This window comes from Bacillus rossius, chromosome 3, assembly GCF_032445375.1.
Source record: "Bacillus rossius redtenbacheri isolate Brsri chromosome 3, Brsri_v3, whole genome shotgun sequence".
Lineage (NCBI taxonomy): Eukaryota > Metazoa > Arthropoda > Insecta > Phasmatodea > Bacillidae > Bacillus > Bacillus rossius.
Window position 1 is genome coordinate 2,171,047 of NC_086332.1, and position 22,196 is coordinate 2,193,242.

Here is a 22,196-nt window from a genome sequence, read left to right on the forward strand (position 1 = left end):
TCACACTGGCATCATAGGGAATGTTATTTTTCCAGGAGCCACTATGTTGTATCACACACACGCCAACATTGCACGGGAATTATTTCACACAACCTGTTAAGGTATTTAACACACCATTTAAAACAATAACAGTGTTTGGCAAACGTTATTCGGAAAACCACTTTTCATACCCATTTGCAGCCATATCTCCGTGAGCGTCGGCTGTGCTCTTTTTGTTCAATATATTAAGCACTGCGCTCTGAATATTACCTGCATGTACTAATGCACAACGTATGCCACTTCCTGCAGGAGGTTTACGGCCTCAACTAAGCGCTTTTCACGCTGAGTCCCTCATTTACCCACGACTCATCTGGGTAGATAATTATCGACTTTCAAAAACCCTAAACCTTTTCAATTTTCTCACGTAAGTATGCTGCCTCTGAATTATTTCATCACGTTCTATAAAAGCTGCCTTGTTACGCACTCAAACTCAAGCGTGTCAGCTAGGAAGTCACGTAAGGTTCAACGAGAGAAATCTGGCAGAAATGCGTTATTATTCACGTTTGCCAAAGTCCCATTTGAAGTGTAGGGAACGTTAGCGAAAATATTGTGAACGAACCGCCGGAACCCGCCCTGTTCAATGTAATCGCAAGTTTGTTTTCCAGGAATTTTTCTGTTTGCCTTTCCTTTTCGTTTTTACTTAACCTGGCATGCTTACGGTACTATGCCTTGCAGTTCCATCAGAAGGGCGTAAAGGGTTTATTTGGAACAACCGGTTGCTTTGGAAGGTTCCTTAACTGCACTGTTTCACAATATAATTTTTTATAAATTCTGAAACCATAATCTTTTGCTTCCTCCATCGTAGCCTACCAATAAGTTTCTTTTCAGATTTCCCCCCTCCGCAATTTATATTTTAGTAACTCATACATACACCCTCAGAAAAAAAAATCACACGTGATGATTAATAACACAAGAAACTTGTAATTGTATCGTGTCGCTTGGGCGTGAGACACGGCACTATCTGCTGGGCTGCATTTCAGAAATGCGTATCAAAGGAAAAAAAGCTGACTAAGAAAGACTTTATCTCTGTGCTTGCTTGCAGGACAGAATATCACTTCTCCCAAGACAAGCGGCCATGTTTCCTCCCACGACAGTGGACGTTATTGAGATGACGTTGATGTGTAGCCGTTTCCTGGTAATTCCGGCACATTTCGAAGCTGTAAAGTGCATAAATTTACAAGATGGCTACCGCAATGTCTGACGAAATGTTCGGGACGAAAAGACAGATGGAACCCGTCATCCACGTAAATTCAGACAACAGACTCTAACGTGATTGGACTTCAGGAAAGCCTGGATGGACCGCGAGCCTACTGTAGGAAGTGGTTGTCTCGCGGCACAGCAGCCGAGTACCTGACACGGCTAGCCGGCAGTCAGTTCCTCAGAGTCGAGCTCATGAAGAGCCGTCTCGCAGCAAGCGAGCGAGTCAGTTCCTCAGAGTCGAGCTCCTGAAGAGCCGTCTCGCAGCAAGCGAGCGAGTCAGTTCCTCAGAGTCGAGCTCCTGAAGAGCCGTCTCGCAGCGAGCGAGCGAGTCAGTTCCTCAGAGTCGAGCTCCTGAAGAGCCGTCCCGCAGCGAGCGAGCGAGTCAGTTCCTCAGAGTCGAGCTCCTGAAGCGTCTCGCAGCGAGCGAGCGAGTCAGTTCCTCAGAGTCGAGCTCCTGAAGAGCCGTCTCGCAGCGAGCGAGCGAGTCAGTTCCTCAGAGTCGAGCTCCTGAAGAGCCGTCCCGCAGCGAGCGAGCGAGTCAGTTCCTCAGAGTCGAGCTCCTGAAGAGCCGTCTCGCAGCGAGCGAGCGAGTCAGTTCCTCAGAGTCGAGCTCCTGAAGAGCCGTCCCGCAGCGAGCGAGCGAGTCAGTTCCTCAGAGTCGAGCTCCTGAAGAGCCGTCTCGCAGCGAGCGAGCGAGTCAGTTCCTCAGAGTCGAGCTCCTGAAGAGCCGTCTCGCAGCGAGCGAGCGAGTCAGTTCCTCAGAGTCGAGCTCCTGAAGAGCCGTCCCGCAGCGAGCGAGCGAGTCAGTTCCTCAGAGTCGAGCTCCTGAAGAGCCGTCTCGCAGCGAGCGAGCGAGTCAGTTCCTCAGAGTCGAGCTCCTGAAGAGCCGTCCCGCAGCGAGCGAGCGAGTCAGTTCCTCAGAGTCGAGCTCCTGAAGAGCCGTCCCGCAGCGAGCGAGCGAGTCAGTTCCTCAGAGTCGAGCTCCTGAAGAGCCGTCTCGCAGCGAGCGAGCGAGTCAGTTCCTCAGAGTCGAGCTCCTGAAGAGCCGTCTCGCAGCGAGCGAGCGAGTCAGTTCCTCAGAGTCGAGCTCATGAAGAGCCGTCTCGCAGCAAGCGAGCGAGTCAGTTCCTCAGAGTCGAGCTCCTGAAGAGCCGTCTCGCAGCAAGCGAGCGAGACAGTTCCTCAGAGTCGAGCTCCTGAAGCGTCTCGCAGCAAGCGAGCGAGACAGTTCCTCAGAGTCGAGCTCCTGAAGAGCCGTCCCGCAGCGAGCGAGCGAGTCAGTTCCTCAGAGTCGAGCTCCTGAAGCGTCTCGCAGCAAGCGAGCGAGTCAGTTCCTCAGAGTCGAGCTCCTGAAGAGCCGTCTCGCAGCAAGCGAGCGAGACAGTTCCTCAGAGTCGAGCTCCTATAGCGTCTCGCAGCAAGCGAGCGAGTCAGTTCCTCAGAGTCGAGCTCATGAAGAGCCGTCTCGCAGCAAGCGAGCGAGACAGTTCCTCAGAGTCGAGCTCCTGAAGAGCCGTCTCGCAGCAAGCGAGCGAGTCAGTTCCTCAGAGTCGAGCTCCTGAAGAGCCGTCCCGCAGCGAGCGAGCGAGTCAGTTCCTCAGAGTCGAGCTCATGAAGAGCCGTCTCGCAGCGAGCGAGCGAGTCAGTTTCTCAGAGTCGAGCTCCTGAAGAGCCGTCCCGCAGCGAGCGAGCGAGTCAGTTCCTCAGAGTCGAGCTCATGAAGAGCCGTCTCGCAGCAAGCGAGCGAGACAGTTCCTCAGAGTCGAGCTCCTGAAGAGCCGTCTCGCAGCGAGCGAGCGAGTCAGTTCCTCAGAGTCGAGCTCATGAAGAGCCGTCTCGCAGCGAGCGAGCGAGTCAGTTCCTCAGAGTCGAGCTCATGAAGAGCCGTCTCGCAGCAAGCGAGCGAGTCAGTTCCTCAGAGTCGAGCTCCTGAAGAGCCGTCTCGCAGCAAGCGAGCGAGTCAGTTCCTCAGAGTCGAGCTCCTGAAGAGCCGTCTCGCAGCAAGCGAGCGAGTCAGTTCCTCAGAGTCGAGCTCCTGAAGAGCCGTCTCGCAGCAAGCGAGCGAGTCAGTTCCTCAGAGTCGAGCTCCTGAAGAGCCGTCTCGCAGCAAGCGAGCGAGACAGTTCCTCAGAGTCGAGCTCCTGAAGAGCCGTCTCGCAGCAAGCGAGCGAGACAGTTCCTCAGAGTCGAGCTCCTGACATGTCGTGGCGCGCGCGCCGGTCTTCAGCAACTGAGACGACACCAGGACGTCAGAGAAACACGGCTCTCAGCCGAAACAATCAGCGTCCGAAAGTTCATTTAATTATTCCACCTAGGTGACTATCTGGTCGTGTGATCTTTAATTAAAGGCTGCGGAACGCGTTGGCGCGGATAAAAAGGAAGCAAAACTTTTCACGCGATTTAGGATCGATAACGCCTGGCCAGAGTTAATTCAGTTTAACATTACTCTGCGGGCTACATGATGACAACCACTAGAAAACCGGTATTTTAATTCACCGTCTTGCCGATAAATAAACGTGAAACCAGTCTGTGCATTATGTGCGCTCTAACCGTGCAGAAATAAGGTTTATGTAAATTGTCCTGTTCCGGGATCAACTTAATTGTATTCAAATGAATTTTATTTTCTCGCGCGGTTTTACTGACCATATTTATATGTAAGTTTGCGTGTATGTAATTGCGTATATAAAATATTTTTAAAGGTACGCATTTTGTGTTGAATAAACGTAAATAAGTTTTCTAGTTTGCTTTCGTTCTCGGGAAATTGTAGCAGTCACACATCGTCATTACACATACAATTATTTAAAGGAACATCAACATATTCTGTGCACAGACTTAAGCCATTGTAAATTATTATATAAAATAACGGGACATAAAAGACTGCTATCCTTAAATAAAATTCCTATAATATTCAATGTTAATAAAATAAAAAATATCAATATTAAATCACTATAAAACTTTTTAATAGGTGTTGAAATTGAGCGTTATTTTTTGCTTAGCCATACTTTTATATTGAAAAAAAAAACTCCTAGCAGATTTTACAGTCAATCACAGTATAAGTGAGTTATTTCTAGAGACCGGAAAAATTCGCGGATTCATTTCACGATATGCTAGAATTCAACCAACTGTACATTTATATTGCTTCTGTGATTGGCTTACAGTTTATCTGAAGGACTTTTAGCCAATGGGAAACCTTCAACCAAAAAAAGTATCGAATCGCAAGCGTCCCAGTTGACAAGTGTCACGAGTCAATAGCCAATGAGTATGTAGAGGGTTGTGGAGTCTATCCTAGAGGTCATCGAAAGCGCAAATTTTTCCAGTCACTAGTTATTGCTTAGTAGGCAGGGAGGAACATTTTAAGACTGATCGGGCGGCAGATAAAACACCAAAACCTTGTAAGTGAAGTTGTTAACTAGGTCCGTGACTGGACAGCAAGAGGGTGTCGCGGAGTTTCAGCCAATAGCAGCACAGGTAAGGAAGTGTAGTGCTGGTCACCTAACTCGCGCTGTTCTCCAGCCCGTCATTGTACACGACAGTCACGGTAGGTGAGGTGCAGGGAGATGTATTTCCATATCAGCTGTGTGTTAAACTGTTGTAGCACTGTCTGAGTTCCGTGGTTGGCTGGGTTTTGCTCAGGTGCATGTCTACAGTCAGCGCACCAATCACAGCCCTCCAGTACGGAAGCGAACACGCCCTGAATGGCCCGGCCAAACTGACGACCGCCAATCACAAGGGAACAATCGCTGGTGGAGGCATTCTTGTCTAATGAGTAGTCAGATTTTTTTTTGACGTGATAACGTCTATAAACGATGAACACCGACTGCACGCACGGAAAAGCATGACTCATTGTCACGTTCCGCTTGAGCCAACCGGTCAACCACCGTGCGAGAAAATCTTCTGTAATATCAAACAGGTTAAGGCAGGCTTTTCAACTAAATGTTTATGATTAGTTTAAACAAATTATTTAAATACAATTTGCAAAAACTGTAAATAATATTTGAAAATTAAAAAGTATGCAATTTTTCATCAATGTTTTCTTATGACGTTATCACGTAATATTATCGTCCGTAAACCGACTTTACAGACAACCCCCTTTATTTATCATGAATAATACTTATATATGCCCTTGGTGACGTAAAAGCGCAATCATGTAACTAACGGTTGGATCACAGTTTGTTCGTGACGCCTTGTCTGGAAACAAACAGTGTCAGCGGCCGACACCTAAGTGGCAGTGACTGTGGTGTTGGATGACACCGGACTGGCTAGTACCACGAGGCTGGAGGCTAGAGAAGCCTTCTTTTCACAGACGAGAGAGCCGAACTCCCGATCGTGCATCTTCAGTTTGTTTTTGTTCATTGTAAATAAATATGGCGGTGTTGATAAAAGGATACTAATGGTCAATTAGGCTAGGTTAGCTACATTATAAATACTTTAAAACATTGTGGACGGTTGATTTTGTTAGGATAGCTACATTTAAGATACGGAAAAAAACATGAACTTCGGGGAACTTCGGGTTTTGGCTCTCTCATCTGTGAAAAGAAAACTTCCACTGGAGGCTAGCCTCGGAGGGAAGCCTAAGATGTACATCAAGTTCTGTCCCTGCCCGAACACGCCCGAATATTCACCTTCGGCCAACCTCGGGTTTATTTATATATATTTATATTTCTCTGTTTATTTTAATGTAGCTATACTAACCTAACTAACCGTCCATAGTGTTTTAAAGTGTTTTAATGTAGCTAACCTAACCGACCACAATTATTTTTTCCTGCGAAAAGATAAAACAAATGCCGAGGATGGCCGAAGGTGAATATTCGGGCGTGTTCGGGCAGGCTTCCCGTGCCACGAGGGTGGAGGCAGGCAGCCACGGAGCGAAGTGGCGCGCAGACAGCCCGCGGCGGGGCTCTGTGGGCTCAAGGTTGCGAGCGCCGCCGCAGAGCAGCGCTGCGGGCGCCTGACCCACTTGAGGACTTGCGCAAGCGCGCCATAGCACCGCGGTCACCCTCCGCCCCTCTCGGCCCGCGGTGCGCATGCGCCCGTGTACACCACTGCTTTTTACTGATATATCATATAAATACTCTCATCACTGATTCACTGACTGGCTCTGTAACGCTGTATGAATAAGGCCATGCAGATTTCGCGAAAAGGTTTTGAGACCAGCTGAAAGTTAAAACACTGTAGCATCGTCTGTGTTTCGTGATTGGGCGAGTTACTTCCAGGTACATGTCGATTGTAACAACACCAATCACAGTGATTCAGTGCGGAAGCAAACGATTCTTGAATGGCTCGGCCAAATTAGGCTACGACTTCTCTCGCAGACGGACGCCAATCACAAGGAGAAAACCGTTGGTTCGGGTATACCTTGTTGCAGTCTGATAGGTGTGCAGAGCTTTTCGCGAAAAATGCCTGCCCCTATAGTATGAATTCTGTTTTCATGCGCTGACAATGTAACACTTTCATTGTTCTTTGCTAACCTGTTCCTCCTAGCATTGCTGCAGAGTCCGTGGCGCAAAGATAATATGCATGGGTTATAGCGTCATGTTTTGACGTATCCGATAGTTTCAGCATTTTCAGTGATAACGTAGTGAGCCGTGGCTTATGTAGTTTGCCACATTTTGGCCGCGTATATATATTTAATGTAATTCCACTTGCAAATATGAATATGCCAACCACTGTTGTGTCAATTTTCCAGCGCTAATGATAGGATTAAATTGATCGCGAACAAATTTTAAGGCACTTTTGAACTGTAGCATGATAATGTTGTTGCGAACTCTATTTAGTCGAGCACCTTCATACGAATCGCTCTGCCAATATGGTTGCCATCCTGGTGTTTATTGAATCAAATCCACAGCAAGGAAGGTTATTGAATGACCAAAGACAATTAACAACATATGTATGTTTCCAAAAAGTTCTTTAAAAAAAAAGATTTTTTGTCAAGTATTTTAAAAATTATTTTATGTATATCAGAAATAATGTTAATTTGCATAATATTAAAAGAATCTAGTTTTTAATAAATATTTTGTGTATATAAAAATTAAAAATTTTGCTATATTCATAATTTTCAACGGGTGCCTTAGGTGACTGGCAACTAACTAGTGAATAACATTTTTCTTGTTTCGAACTAGTTTCTCTTAAATATACATTTTATTTTGCGTGACGTGAAAAAGGGGAGAAAATCCTGTTATTTGTCATATTCTCACTGACATTGATGATTGAACATACACTTAAGGCTGTAGCACAATTAGTGGCTGGTGTTGATGGAAGTGGAATTAATTGAACTTAGTCACTAACCTCACCAACTGAGCTTGGGTTGATCATTCAGCTAGACTGAGCAAACACATGTGAGTGTACGAACATTATCCGCTATTTCGTAAGTGTTTTGGAAGAACCTTTCAATTTTTTTTTTTTTTTTTTAGCTCTCAAAGTATTCACCGTTAATTAAATTTTGAAAACTATTTAGTTGATACTTACCATACACGCAATAATCAGAACATTCAGCTTCTTACTACTTGCTAACATGGTCTTTGCACAGGTAGAATCCACAGTGACCTTTCATTATTCATTAAACATGCGGTCGGTAGGTGTGAGGTCTGGAGGTCCCAGCCAGGATGTCCACAGTTAGTACTTTCCTACTAGATCTAGTACTTTAGTGGTCTAGTACATTTACGCTCAGATCTAGTACTGTTTTCTTTAATATAATAATTAGAGACCCGTGAATTTCGCGGAGTCAATGACCTCCTGGATAGACTCCAATATCCTCTACACACTCGGGCAAATGCCATCTGTTCATTGGCTGTTGACTTGTGAGTCGTCTCGACTGGGTGGCCTGTGATTCGACATTTCTATGAGTGAGGGTCTCTAATTGACCCTCAGTCCTCCAGATTAACAGAGAACCAATGACAAAAGCAGCTCTAAGGTATAATTATTTTAATTTTAGCATAACACGAAATGAATCCGCGAAATTCACGGGTCTCTAATAATAATATTACAGTGACTCAAATAGGTTTTATTATTAAGCGTAATTATTTTCAAAAACTATGGAATGTATGTGTGTGGTGTGATATTTAAGTTCGAGCATTGCAATGTCATAATAACTTCCTAAATTGTTAAAACCATAACAAATTATAATTTAGTACATTTTTTTTTCAAATCTAGTACTTTTTTCTCGCCTAAGTTGGTAGGAAATATTTTGTTCCTCGTGGAGACCCGGGTCCCAGCCAGGCGGAGGTCAGCTCTGGTGGCGGGGACTCCGGGTCGCAGCCAGGCGGAGGTCAGCTCTGGTGGCGGGGACTCCGGGTCGCAGCCAGGCGGAGGTCAGCTCTGGTGGCGGGGACTCCGGGTCCCAGCCAGGCGGAGGTCAGCTCTGGTGGCGGGGACTCCGGGTCGCAGCCAGGCGGAGGTCAGCTCTGGTGGCGGGGACTCCGGGTCGCAGCCAGGCGGAGGTCAGCTCTGGTGGCGGGGACTCCGGGTCCCAGCCAGGCGGAGGTCAGCTCTGGTGGCGGGGACTCCGGGTCGCAGCCAGGCGGAGGTCAGCTCTGGTGGCGGGGACTCCGGGTCCCAGCCAGGCGGAGGTCAGCTCTGGTGGCGGGGACTCCGGGTCGCAGCCAGGCGGAGGTCAGCTCTGGTGGCGGGGACTCCGGGTCGCAGCCAGGCGGAGGTCAGCTCTGGTGGCGGGGACTCCGGGTCGCAGCCAGGCGGAGGTCAGCTCTGGTGGCGGGGACTCCGGGTCGCAGCCAGGCGGAGGTCAGCTCTGGTGGCGGGGACTCCGGGTCGCAGCCAGGCGGAGGTCAGCTCTGGTGGCGGGGACTCCGGGTCGCAGCCCGGCGGAGGTCAGCTCTGGTGGCGGGGACTCCGGGTCGCAGCCAGGCGGAGGTCAGCTCTGGTGGCGGGGACTCCGGGTCGCAGCCAGGCGGAGGTCAGCTCTGGTGGCGGGGACTCCGGGTCGCAGCCAGGCGGAGGTCAGCTCTGCTGGCGGGAACTCCGGGTCCCAGCCAGGCGGAGGTCAGCTCTGGTGGCGGGGACTCCGGGTCCCAGCCAGGCGGAGGTCAGCTCTGGTGGCGGGGACTCCGGGTCGCAGCCAGGCGGAGGTCAGCTCTGGTGGCGGGGACTCCGGGTCGCAGCCAGGCGGAGGTCAGCTCTGGTGGCGGGGACTCCGGGTCGCAGCCAGGCGGAGGTCAGCTCTGGTGGCGGGGACTCCGGGTCCCAGCCAGGCGGAGGTCAGCTCTGGTGGCGGGGACTCCGGGTCCCAGCCAGGCGGAGGTCAGCTCTGGTGGCGGGGACTCCGGGTCCCAGCCAGGCGGAGGTCAGCTCTGGTGGCGGGGACTCCTGGTCCCAGCCAGGCGGAGGTCAGCTCTGGTGGCGGGGACTCCGGGTCGCAGCCAGGCGGAGGTCAGCTCTGGTGGCGGGGACTCCGGGTCGCAGCCAGGCGGAGGTCAGCTCTGGTGGCGGGGACTCCGGGTCCCAGCCAGGCGGAGGTCAATTCTGGTGGCGGGGACTCCGGGTCGCAGCCAGGCGGAGGTCAGCTCTGGTGGCGGGGACTCCGGGTCCCAGCCAGGCGGAGGTCAGCTCTGGTGGCGGGGACTCCGGGTCCCAGCCAGGCGGAGGTCAGCTCTGGTGGCGGGGACTCCGGGTCGCAGCCAGGCGGAGGTCAGCTCTGGTGGCGGGGACTCCGGGTCGCAGCCAGGCGGAGGTCAGCTCTGGTGGCGGGGACTCCGGGTCCCAGCCAGGCGGAGGTCAGCTCTGGTGGCGGGGACTCCGGGTCCCAGCCAGGCGGAGGTCAGCTCTGGTGGCGGGGACTCCGGGTCCCAGCCAGGCGGAGGTCAGCTCTGGTGGCGGGGACTCCGGGTCGCAGCCAGGCGGAGGTCAGCTCTGGTGGCGGGGACTCCGGGTCCCAGCCAGGCGGAGGTCAGCTCTGGTGGCGGGGACTCCGGGTCCCAGCCAGGCGGAGGTCAGCTCTGGTGGCGGGGACTCCGGGTCCCAGCCAGGCGGAGGTCAGCTCTGGTGGCGGGGACTCCGGGTCGCAGCCAGGCGGAGGTCAGCTCTGGTGGCGGGGACTCCGGGTCCCAGCCAGGCGGAGGTCAGCTCTGGTGGCGGGGACTCCGGGTCGCAGCCAGGCGGAGGTCAGCTCTGGTGGCGGGGACTCCGGGTCCCAGCCAGGCGGAGGTCAGCTCTGGTGGCGGGGACTCCGGGTCCCAGCCAGGCGGAGGTCAGCTCTGGTGGCGGGGACTCCGGGTCCCAGCCAGGCGGAGGTCAGCTCTGGTGGCGGGGACTCCGGGTCGCAGCCAGGCGGAGGTCAGGGCTGGTGGCGGGGACTCCGGGTCGCAGCCAGGCGGAGGTCAGCTCTGGTGGCGGGGACTCCGGGTCGCAGCCAGGCGGAGGTCAGCTCTGGTGGCGGGGACTCCGGGTCGCAGCCAGGCGGAGGTCAGCTCTGGTGGCGGGGACTCCGGGTCGCAGCCAGGCGGAGGTCAGCTCTGGTGGCGGGGACTCCGGGTCGCAGCCAGGCGGAGGTCAGCTCTGGTGGCGGGGACTCCGGGTCGCAGCCAGGCGGAGGTCAGCTCTGGTGGCGGGGACTCCGGGTCGCAGCCAGGCGGAGGTCAGCTCTGGTGGCGGGGACTCCGGGTCGCAGCCAGGCGGAGGTCAGGGCTGGTGGCGGGGACTCCTGGTCGCAGCCAGGCGGAGGTCAGCTCTGGTGGCGGGGACTCCGGGTCGCAGCCAGGCGGAGGTCAGCTCTGGTGGCGGGGACTCCGGGTCGCAGCCAGGCGGAGGTCAACTCTGGTGGCGGGGACTCCGGGTCGCAGCCAGGCGGAGGTCAGGGCTGGTGGCGGGGACTCCGGGTCGCAGCCAGGCGGAGGTCAGGGCTGGTGGCGGGGACTCCGGGTCGCAGCCAGGCGGAGGTCAGGGCTGGTGGCGGGGACTCCGGGTCGCAGCCAGGCGGAGGTCAGGGCTGGTGGCGGGGACTCCGGGTCGCAGCCAGGCGGAGGTCAGGGCTGGTGGCGGGGACTCCGGGTCGCAGCCAGGCGGAGGTCAGGGCTGGTGGCGGGGACTCCGGGTCGCAGCCAGGCGGAGGTCAGCTCTGGTGGCGGGGACTCCGGGTCGCAGCCAGGCGGAGGTCAGCTCTGGTGGCGGGGACTCCGGGTCGCAGCCAGGCGGAGGTCAGCTCTGGTGGCTGGGACTCCTGGTCGCAGCCAGGCGGAGGTCAGCTCTGGTGGCGGGGACTCCGGGTCGCAGCCAGGCGGAGGTCAGCTCTGGTGGCTGGGACTTCTGGTCGCAGCCAGGCGGAGGTCAGCTCTGGTGGCGGGGACTCCTGGTCCCAGCCAGGCGGAGGTCAGCTCTGGTGGCTGGGACTCCTGGTCGCAGCCAGGCGGAGGTCAGCTCTGGTGGCGGGGACTCCGGGTCCCAGCCAGGCGGAGGTCAGCTCTGGTGGCGGGGACTCCGGGTCGCAGCCAGGCGGAGGTCAGCTCTGGTGGCTGGGACTCCTGGTCGCAGCCAGGCGGAGGTCAGCTCTGGTGGCTGGGACTCCTGGTCCCAGCCAGGCGGAGGTCAGCTCTGGTGGCGGGGACTCCGGGTCGCAGCCAGGCGGAGGTCAGCTCTGGGGCGGGGACTCCGGGTCGCAGCCAGGCGGAGGTCAGCTCTGGTGGCTGGAACTCCTGGTCCCAGCCAGGCGGAGGTCAGCTCTGGTGGCTGGGACTCCGGGTCGCAGCCAGGCGGAGGTCAGCTCTGGTGGCTGGGAGTCCTGGTCCCAGCCAGGCGGAGGTCAGCTCTGGTGGCTGGGACTCCTGGTCCCAGCCAGGCGGAGGTCAGCTCTGGTGGCGGGGACTCCGGGTCGCAGCCAGGCGGAGGTCAGCTCTGGTGGCTGGGACTCCTGGTCCCAGCCAGGCGGAGGTCAGCTCTGGTGGCTGGGACTCCTGGTCCCAGCCAGGCGGAGGTCAGCTCTGGTGGCGGGGACTCCTGGTCCCAGCCAGGCGGAGGTCAGCTCTGGTGGCTGGGACTCCGGGTCGCAGCCAGGCGGAGGTCAGCTCTGGTGGCTGGGACTCCTGGTCCCAGCCAGGCGGAGGTCAGCTCTGGTGGCGGGGACTCCTGGTCCCAGCCAGGCGGAGGTCAGCTCTGGTGGCTGGGACTCCGGGTCGCAGCCAGGCGGAGGTCAGCTCTGGTGGCTGGGACTCCTGGTCCCAGCCAGGCGGAGGTCAGCTCTGGTGGCTGGGACTCCTGGTCCCAGCCAGGCGGAGGTCAGCTCTGGTGGCGGGGACTCCTGGTCCCAGCCAGGCGGAGGTCAGCTCTGGTGGCTGGGACTCCGGGTCGCAGCCAGGCGGAGGTCAGCTCTGGTGGCTGGGACTCCTGGTCCCAGCCAGGCGGAGGTCAGCTCTGGTGGCTGGGACTCCTGGTCCCAGCCAGGCGGAGGTCAGCTCTGGTGGCGGGGACTCCGGGTCGCAGCCAGGCGGAGGTCAGCTCTGGTGGCTGGGACTCCTGGTCCCAGCCAGGCGGAGGTCAGCTCTGGTGGCTGGGACTCCTGGTCCCAGCCAGGCGGAGGTCAGCTCTGGTGGCTGGGACTCCTGGTCCCAGCCAGGCGGAGGTCAGCTCTGGTGGCTGGGACTCCTGGTCCCAGCCAGGCGGAGGTCAGCTCTGGTGGCTGGGACTCCGGGTCGCAGCCAGGCGGAGGTCAGCTCTGGTGGCGGGGACTCCGGGTCGCAGCCAGGCGGAGGTCAGCTCTGGTGGCTGGGACTCCTGGTCCCAGCCAGGCGGAGGTCAGCTCTGGTGGCTGGGACTCCTGGTCCCAGCCAGGCGGAGGTCAGCTCTGGTGGCTGGGACTCCGGGTCGCAGCCAGGCGGAGGTCAGCTCTGGTGGCTGGGACTCCGGGTCGCAGCCAGGCGGAGGTCAGCTCTGGTGGCTGGGACTCCTGGTCCCAGCCAGGCGGAGGTCAGCTCTGGTGGCTGGGACTCCGGGTCGCAGCCAGGCGGAGGTCAGCTCTGGTGGCGGGGACTCCGGGTCGCAGCCAGGCGGAGGTCAGCTCTGGTGGCTGGGACTCCTGGTCCCAGCCAGGCGGAGGTCAGCTCTGGTGGCTGGGACTCCGGGTCGCAGCCAGGCGGAGGTCAGCTCTGGTGGCTGGGACTCCAGGTCGCAGCCAGGCGGAGGTCAGCTCTGGTGGCTGGGACTCCTGGTCCCAGCCAGGCGGAGGTCAGCTCTGGTGGCTGGGACTCCGGGTCGCAGCCAGGCGGAGGTCAGCTCTGGTGGCGGGGACTCCGGGTCGCAGCCAGGCGGAGGTCAGCTCTGGTGGCTGGGACTCCTGGTCCCAGCCAGGCGGAGGTCAGCTCTGGTGGCTGGGACTCCGGGTCGCAGCCAGGCGGAGGTCAGCTCTGGTGGCTGGGACTCCTGGTCGCAGCCAGGCGGAGGTCAGCTCTGGTGGCGGGGACTCCGGGTCGCAGCCAGGCGGAGGTCAGCTCTGGTGGCTGGGACTCCTGGTCCCAGCCAGGCGGAGGTCAGCTCTGGTGGCGGGGACTCCGGGTCGCAGCCAGGCGGAGGTCAGCTCTGGTGGCTGGGACTCCGGGTCGCAGCCAGGCGGAGGTCAGCTCTGGTGGCTGGGACTCCTGGTCGCAGCCAGGCGGAGGTCAGCTCTGGTGGCGGGGACTCCTGGTCGCAGCCAGGCGGAGGTCAGCTCTGGTGGCGGGGACTCCTGGTCGCAGCCAGGCGGAGGTCAGCTCTGGTGGCGGGGACTCCTGGTCGCAGCCAGGTGGAGGTCAGCTCTGGTGGCGGGGACTCCGGGTCGCAGCCAGGCGGAGGTCAGCTCTGGTGGCGGGGACTCCGGGTCTCAGCCAGGCGGAGGTCAGCTCTGGTGGCGGGGACTCCGGGTCGCAGCCAGGCGGAGGTCAGCTCTGGTGGCGGGGACTCCGGGTCGCAGCCAGGCGGAGGTCAGCTCTGGTGGCGGGGACTCCGGGTCGCAGCCAGGCGGAGGTCAGCTCTGGTGGCGGGGACTCCGGGTCGCAGCCAGGCGGAGGTCAGCTCTGGTGGCGGGGACTCCGGGTCGCAGCCAGGCGGAGGTCAGCTCTGGTGGCGGGGACTCCGGGTCGCAGCCAGGCGGAGGTCAGCTCTGGTGGCTGGGACTCCGGGTCGCAGCCAGGCGGAGGTCAGCTCTGGTGGCGGGGACTCCGGGTCCCAGCCAGGCGGAGGTCAGCTCTGGTGGCGGGGACTCCGGGTCCCAGCCAGGCGGAGGTCAGCTCTGGTGGCGGGGACTCCGGGTCCCAGCCAGGCGGAGGTCAGCTCTGGTGGCGGGGACTCCTGGTCGCAGCCAGGCGGAGGTCAGCTCTGGTGGCGGGGACTCCGGGTCGCAGCCAGGCGGAGGTCAGCTCTGGTGGCTGGGACTCCGGGTCGCAGCCAGGCGGAGGTCAGCTCTGGTGGCGGGGACTCCGGGTCGCAGCCAGGCGGAGGTCAGCTCTGGTGGCGGGGACTCCTGGTCGCAGCCAGGCGGAGGTCAGCTCTGGTGGCGGGGACTCCGGGTCGCAGCCAGGCGGAGGTCAGCTCTGGTGGCGGGGACTCCGGGTCGCAGCCAGGCGGAGGTCAGCTCTGGTGGCGGGGACTCCGGGTCCCAGCCAGGCGGAGGTCAGCTCTGGTGGCGGGGACTCCGGGTCGCAGCCAGGCGGAGGTCAGCTCTGGTGGCGGGGACTCCGGGTCGCAGCCAGGCGGAGGTCAGCTCTGGTGGCGGGGACTCCGGGTCCCAGCCAGGCGGAGGTCAGCTCTGGTGGCGGGGACTCCGGGTCGCAGCCAGGCGGAGGTCAGCTCTGGTGGCGGGGACTCCGGGTCCCAGCCAGGCGGAGGTCAGCTCTGGTGGCGGGGACTCCGGGTCGCAGCCAGGCGGTGGTCAGCTCTGGTGGCGGGGACTCCGGGTCGCAGCCAGGCGGAGGTCAGCTCTGGTGGCGGGGACTCCGGGTCGCAGCCAGGCGGAGGTCAGCTCTGGTGGCGGGGACTCCGGGTCGCAGCCAGGCGGAGGTCAGCTCTGGTGGCGGGGACTCCGGGTCGCAGCCAGGGGGAGGTCAGCTCTGGTGGCGGGGACTCCGGGTCGCAGCCAGGCGGAGGTCAGCTCTGGTGGCGGGGACTCCGGGTCGCAGCCAGGCGGAGGTCAGCTCTGGTGGCGGGGACTCCGGGTCGCAGCCAGGCGGAGGTCAGCTCTGGTGGCGGGGACTCCGGGTCGCAGCCAGGCGGAGGTCAGCTCTGGTGGCGGGGACTCCGGGTCGCAGCCAGGCGGAGGTCAGCTCTGGTGGCGGGGACTCCGGGTCGCAGCCAGGCGGAGGTCAGCTCTGGTGGCGGGGACTCCGGGTCGCAGCCAGGCGGAGGTCAGCTCTGGTGGCGGGGACTCCGGGTCGCAGCCAGGCGGAGGTCAGCTCTGGTGGCGGGGACTCCGGGTCGCAGCCAGGCGGAGGTCAGCTCTGGTGGCGGGGACTCCGGGTCGCAGCCAGGCGGAGGTCAGCTCTGGTGGCGGGGACTCCGGGTCGCAGCCAGGCGGAGGTCAGCTCTGGTGGCGGGGACTCCGGGTCGCAGCCAGGCGGAGGTCAGCTCTGGTGGCGGGGACTCCGGGTCGCAGCCAGGCGGAGGTCAGCTCTGGTGGCGGGGACTCCGGGTCGCAGCCAGGCGGAGGTCAGCTCTGGTGGCGGGGACTCCGGGTCGCAGCCAGGCGGAGGTCAGCTCTGGTGGCGGGGACTCCGGGTCGCAGCCAGGCGGAGGTCAGCTCTGGTGGCGGGGACTCCGGGTCGCAGCCAGGCGGAGGTCAGCTCTGGTGGCGGGGACTCCGGGTCGCAGCCAGGCGGAGGTCAGCTCTGGTGGCGGGGACTCCGGGTCGCAGCCAGGCGGAGGTCAGCTCTGGTGGCGGGGACTCCGGGTCGCAGCCAGGCGGAGGTCAGCTCTGGTGGCGGGGACTCCGGGTCGCAGCCAGGCGGAGGTCAGCTCTGGTGGCGGGGACTCCGGGTCGCAGCCAGGCGGAGGTCAGCTCTGGTGGCGGGGACTCCGGGTCGCAGCCAGGCGGAGGTCAGCTCTGGTGGCGGGGACTCCGGGTCGCAGCCAGGCGGAGGTCAGGGCTGGTGGCGGGGACTCCTGGTCGCAGCCAGGCGGAGGTCAGCTCTGGTGGCGGGGACTCCGGGTCGCAGCCAGGCGGAGGTCAGCTCTGGTGGCGGGGACTCCGGGTCGCAGCCAGGCGGAGGTCAGGGCTGGTGGCGGGGACTCCGGGTCGCAGCCAGGCGGAGGTCAGCTCTGGTGGCGGGGACTCCGGGTCGCAGCCAGGCGGAGGTCAGCTCTGGTGGCGGGGACTCCGGGTCGCAGCCAGGCGGAGGTCAGCTCTGGTGGCGGGGACTCCGGGTCGCAGCCAGGCGGAGGTCAGCTCTGGTGGCGGGGACTCCTGGTCGCAGCCAGGCGGAGGTCAGCTCTGGTGGCGGGGACTCCGGGTCGCAGCCAGGCGGAGGTCAGCTCTGGTGGCTGGGACTCCTGGTCCCAGCCAGGCGGAGGTCAGCTCTGGTGGCTGGGACTCCTGGTCGCAGCCAGGCGGAGGTCAGCTCTGGTGGCGGGGACTCCGGGTCCCAGCCAGGCGGAGGTCAGCTCTGGTGGCGGGGACTCCGGGTCGCAGCCAGGCGGAGGTCAGCTCTGGTGGCTGGGACTCCGGGTCGCAGCCAGGCGGAGGTCAGCTCTGGTGGCGGGGACTCCGGGTCGCAGCCAGGCGGAGGTCAGCTCTGGTGGCGGGGACTCCGGGTCGCAGCCAGGCGGAGGTCAGCTCTGGTGGCGGGGACTCCGGGTCGCAGCCAGGCGGAGGTCAGCTCTGGTGGCGGGGACTCCGGGTCGCAGCCAGGCGGAGGTCAGCTCTGGTGGCGGGGACTCCGGGTCGCAGCCAGGCGGAGGTCAGCTCTGGTGGCGGGGACTCCGGGTCGCAGCCAGGCGGAGGTCAGCTCTGGTGGCGGGGACTCCGGGTCGCAGCCAGGCGGAGGTCAGCTCTGGTGGCGGGGACTCCGGGTCCCAGCCAGGCGGAGGTCAGCTCTGGTGGCGGGGACTCCGGGTCGCAGCCAGGCGGAGGTCAGCTCTGGTGGCGGGGACTCCGGGTCGCAGCCAGGCGGAGGTCAGCTCTGGTGGCGGGGACTCCGGGTCCCAGCCAGGCGGAGGTCAGCTCTGGTGGCGGGGACTCCGGGTCCCAGCCAGGCGGAGGTCAGCTCTGGTGGCGGGGACTCCGGGTCGCAGCCAGGCGGAGGTCAGCTCTGGTGGCGGGGACTCCGGGTCGCAGCCAGGCGGAGGTCAGCTCTGGTGGCGGGGACTCCGGGTCGCAGCCAGGCGGAGGTCAGCTCTGGTGGCGGGGACTCCTGGTCGCAGCCAGGCGGAGGTCAGCTCTGGTGGCGGGGACTCCGGGTCGCAGCCAGGCGGAGGTCAGCTCTGGTGGCGGGGACTCCGGGTCGCAGCCAGGCGGAGGTCAGCTCTGGTGGCGGGGACTCCGGGTCGCAGCCAGGCGGAGGTCAGCTCTGGTGGCGGGGACTCCGGGTCCCAGCCAGGCGGAGGTCAGCTCTGGTGGCGGGGACTCCGGGTCGCAGCCAGGCGGAGGTCAGCTCTGGTGGCGGGGACTCCGGGTCCCAGCCAGGCGGAGGTCAGCTCTGGTGGCGGGGACTCCGGGTCGCAGCCAGGCGGAGGTCAGCTCTGGTGGCGGGGACTCCGGGTCGCAGCCAGGCGGAGGTCAGCTCTGGTGGCGGGGACTCCGGGTCGCAGCCAGGCGGAGGTCAGCTCTGGTGGCGGGGACTCCGGGTCCCAGCCAGGCGGAGGTCAGCTCTGGTGGCTGGGACTCCGGGTCGCAGCCAGGCGGAGGTCAGCTCTGGTGGCGGGGACTCCGGGTCGCAGCCAGGCGGAGGTCAGCTCTGGTGGCTGGGACTCCGGGTCGCAGCCAGGCGGAGGTCAGCTCTGGTGGCGGGGACTCCGGGTCGCAGCCAGGCGGAGGTCAGCTCTGGTGGCGGGGACTCCGGGTCCCAGCCAGGCGGAGGTCAGCTCTGGTGGCGGGGACTCCGGGTCCCAGCCAGGCGGAGGTCAGCTCTGGTGGCGGGGACTCCGGGTCCCAGCCAGGCGGAGGTCAGCTCTGGTGGCGGGGACTCCGGGTCGCAGCCAGGCGGAGGTCAGCTCTGGTGGCGGGGACTCCGGGTCGCAGCCAGGCGGAGGTCAGCTCTGGTGGCGGGGACTCCGGGTCGCAGCCAGGCGGAGGTCAGCTCTGGTGGCGGGGACTCCGGGTCGCAGCCAGGCGGAGGTCAGCTCTGGTGGCGGGGACTCCGGGTCGCAGCCAGGCGGAGGTCAGCTCTGGTGGCGGGGACTCCGGGTCGCAGCCAGGCGGAGGTCAGCTCTGGTGGCTGGGACTCCGGGTCCCAGCCAGGCGGAGGTCAGCTCTGGTGGCTGGGACTCCGGGTCGCAGCCAGGCGGAGGTCAGCTCTGGTGGCGGGGACTCCGGGTCCCAGCCAGGCGGAGGTCAGCTCTGGTGGCGGGGACTCCGGGTCCCAGCCAGGCGGAGGTCAGCTCTGGTGGCGGGGACTCCGGGTCCCAGCCAGGCGGAGGTCAGCTCTGGTGGCGGGGACTCCGGGTCCCAGCCAGGCGGAGGTCAGCTCTGGTGGCGGGGACTCCGGGTCGCAGCCAGGCGGAGGTCAGCTCTGGTGGCGGGGACTCCGGGTCGCAGCCAGGCGGAGGTCAGCTCTGGTGGCGGGGACTCCGGGTCGCAGCCAGGCGGAGGTCAGCTCTGGTGGCGGGGACTCCGGGTCGCAGCCAGGCGGAGGTCAGCTCTGGTGGCGGGGACTCCGGGTCGCAGCCAGGCGGAGGTCAGCTCTGGTGGCGGGGACTCCGGGTCGCAGCCAGGCGGAGGTCAGCTCTGGTGGCGGGGACTCCGGGTCGCAGCCAGGCGGAGGTCAGCTCTGGTGGCGGGGACTCCGGGTCCCAGCCAGGCGGAGGTCAGCTCTGGTGGCGGGGACTCCGGGTCGCAGCCCGGGCAGTGCATGCAAGCTGCCCTGCGATTGGCCGCCGGCACAGATGGCCGTCAGCGAGCCCGATGCAAACAGACAGCAAGGAGCCCTCCCGCGGCGAAGAGTCGACACAAGCCGTGACTGATCGCCAGACAGCTTTTGAAGACCGCCGCCGTTATGAAAACCACATCAAAATTTAGTTAACGATTTATCCCCGCCATTGTGTCCCGTGGCCGTCTGAGCCAGGGGATGAAAGAGGCTCGCCGACACATTCTCATGCAAAGCGGGTTGGGTCGGAGCTGACTCTGACTCTGACTCTGACTCTGACTCTCAGACTCCTGGACTGTTCGTGGCGTGTCTGCGACCTCGATGGAGCTGCGCTGCGGTGGAGCGAATACAGGCGAGGAGTGTACAGCAATGTTCTGACAAGACACAACAAACAACGCAGAAGAAGAAAAGAGACAAGAGGGAGAGACAAAGTGGTTAAGCTAGAAAATAAAAACTGGATAACTGAAGTTGACGGCTTATAGCGTACAGAAGACAGAAAGAAGGATCTCTTGAGTACTGATTGGGAAAAACGAGATAATCCTGATGAAGCATGATGACGGACGAAGAAATCTAAGAATAGCTGGGTGAAGAATATAAGAAATAAAGATTCAAAACTATTAAGTTGGAAGAGAACCGACATAGAGGAGTTAGAAATTGAAGACGAAGTCAAGAACGACGCACGTTTAGTGAGAAGCAGATGAAGTCTATTTACTGATTGAAGACAAATTAAAAATTGTAATTTAATAATTACACGTTGAATTTGCCAGGAGCGAGCATGTTATTCCATAAAGCCAGAGTTGCGAAGTCCCTATGTAAACCAGATAGGGAGTTGAAACTGCAATCTTGAGGAATTTATGGACAATTTAAGAACTGTACATCTAAAACCTCTGGCAATAACTAGCATGCATCGTCTGTCATCCAGGAGTTGCGTCATGTAAGTTCTGTGCCCGGACGTGCAACGAGAAACTACCAAACAAATACAATATTCTGAAAAGTTAATTAGTAAACATAGTATATACTTACTTAAAGATTTTTTTTTTGTTCAGTAACGAGCGTGAATTTATCTTGCCTCAGTATTAAACTAATCTTACTTATTATACTAATCATAAACTTCATCCATGTACAAATAGCCAGTGATAGTAATATACTTAGTTTACTACACAATGGTGTATCTGAAATAGTACAAATATTTAGCATATCGTTCGTACACAATGTTTACCTGCACGTTTTTATCCTCAATAAGCGTTACCGAAGTTGCAAGAACGGTTCCGGCGAGTGTAGCCTGCCGATTCTTCAGACTAAATTAAGTATAGTCATTCTCTTCCACTCGTGAGGCCATTAGAACTGTTAAAAAAAACAGTTCTGAACACAGCTATATGGGTTTGTTTACTAACGGTGAACCAATATACAATTTTTTTTAAAACAAAATCTCCAACACCAAGAAGCAATTTGACACGGAACACATTTAAATGCACAAATAGTGGAACATTAAACAGTTACTGTATTGTTTCACGGACGTAAAAATGTGACACGCGATTTTATGACCTCAACGACGCAGTAACTGCCGTCCAACATGACGCATGTTTCCAAATCAGCTGTTCAATGCTGGACTTGGAAAATGTATCCGTCGCAGCTCGTGAGCTGCCTATTCCACAGTCAGTGCCTGTACGAGGGGCAGGCCAGACTACCGCTGCTGGCTGCCGCAGCACAAGGCTCCAAGGAGAGTTAGGCGGCGCTGCAGCTGACACAGGTGTCGGTTACATCCACAGCATGAACTGTGAGCATGCATCTTCCCAAGGAATGTTCGGCTCCAGCAGCTTTGACCCTGTACAAGAAGCCTATGAATGTTAAATACTCTGCCCATGAAGAGAACTGCATGGATCTAGGACGTGAAACTTTCCAGACTGCAAGTGGTATTTGGGCTCTTTGATGACATAACTATCAGTTTCATCAATTATATTTGCGTAAATTAATTTTGTATGGCCGTATGAGAATATCTACATTATTTTATGATTTATGTGTACATTCATTTACATGTATGTATATGAATAGGAGTACATAAAACACACACGTTTACAAAACAGCTTTGAGCATATACGTATTATCAGATCGAGCTTCCTAAAACTTCCACCCTCCAGTAATAAGTATATGATATTGAACTAGCCCCTCAGTCGCACTGATGTGCCTAGAGAGCTGAAGGAAGCGGGTGGTTGGAAAACCTCGCGACAGACACACACGCCGCCCATGCGCATTGTGCGTCTCCTGGTCGCAGGCAAGCGGAACATGGTAGTCTCTATTCTACTGTCCAAATCTTCATCCAGATCCATCCTTCTGTTTCCCGTAACCAACCTGCACGCATAATGCACGACTTTCGCACCCCGCATGAATGGGCCCAGGGTTTTCCCTGTGTCTATGCAGGTTTTACCTGGGCCCAACTTATCTAGTTTTAGTCTTGGAATAGTCCTTGAGGGGAGTTATTCATGGCGCCAATCGCTGCCATGGCTGGCCAATCCCCTCCTAGCATATGATGCATGCTTCCTCTCCTGCATGGTTCATAACCTGCATGCTTAGAGCGTATAGGCTTCGGCCTGAGACGCACTTAGAGTCTTCCCTACCCAGACCTCTCCCAAATACACTTAGTTATTAGTTAGGTTAGGGAAAAAAAAACGCGCAACACGCCTCACGCCAATGTCTCCCTGGCGGCAGACAGGCACAACTAGCTCCATGTATTCCGCGCACGCAGCTGAAGTTAATACGCATCCATCTAAGTTTGACTTTGAACCAAGATAATGCATTCCTATTACTAATGTTATCATTACAAGTGATGTAGAGATTTTAGGAAGTGAGTAATGAAGTAAAGAGAACAGTTACCATATAAAATCCACGGACCTGACACTTCTTTCCGGTGTTTACAAAAGTTTGGTGTGAAACAATGTGCTAAGTTGGTAACACGTTCCAGAAACTGTGAAA

General features: G+C 59.0%; 1 protein-coding gene across 1 annotated transcript; it reads left to right on the forward strand.

Moving 5' to 3' along the window:
- The first annotated feature begins 1,232 nt into the window (after positions 1-1,232).
- LOC134529997 (caldesmon-like) lies at positions 1,233-6,191 on the forward strand. Its single transcript, XM_063364523.1, has 9 exons — positions 1,233-1,283; positions 1,610-1,723; positions 1,819-1,935; positions 2,031-2,147; positions 2,243-2,359; positions 2,505-2,774; positions 2,976-3,092; positions 3,188-3,304; positions 6,066-6,191. Exons 1-9 carry the CDS (start codon positions 1,233-1,235, stop codon positions 6,189-6,191), a joined length of 1,146 nt encoding a protein of 381 aa, XP_063220593.1.
- The last annotated feature ends 16,005 nt before the right edge of the window (positions 6,192-22,196 follow it).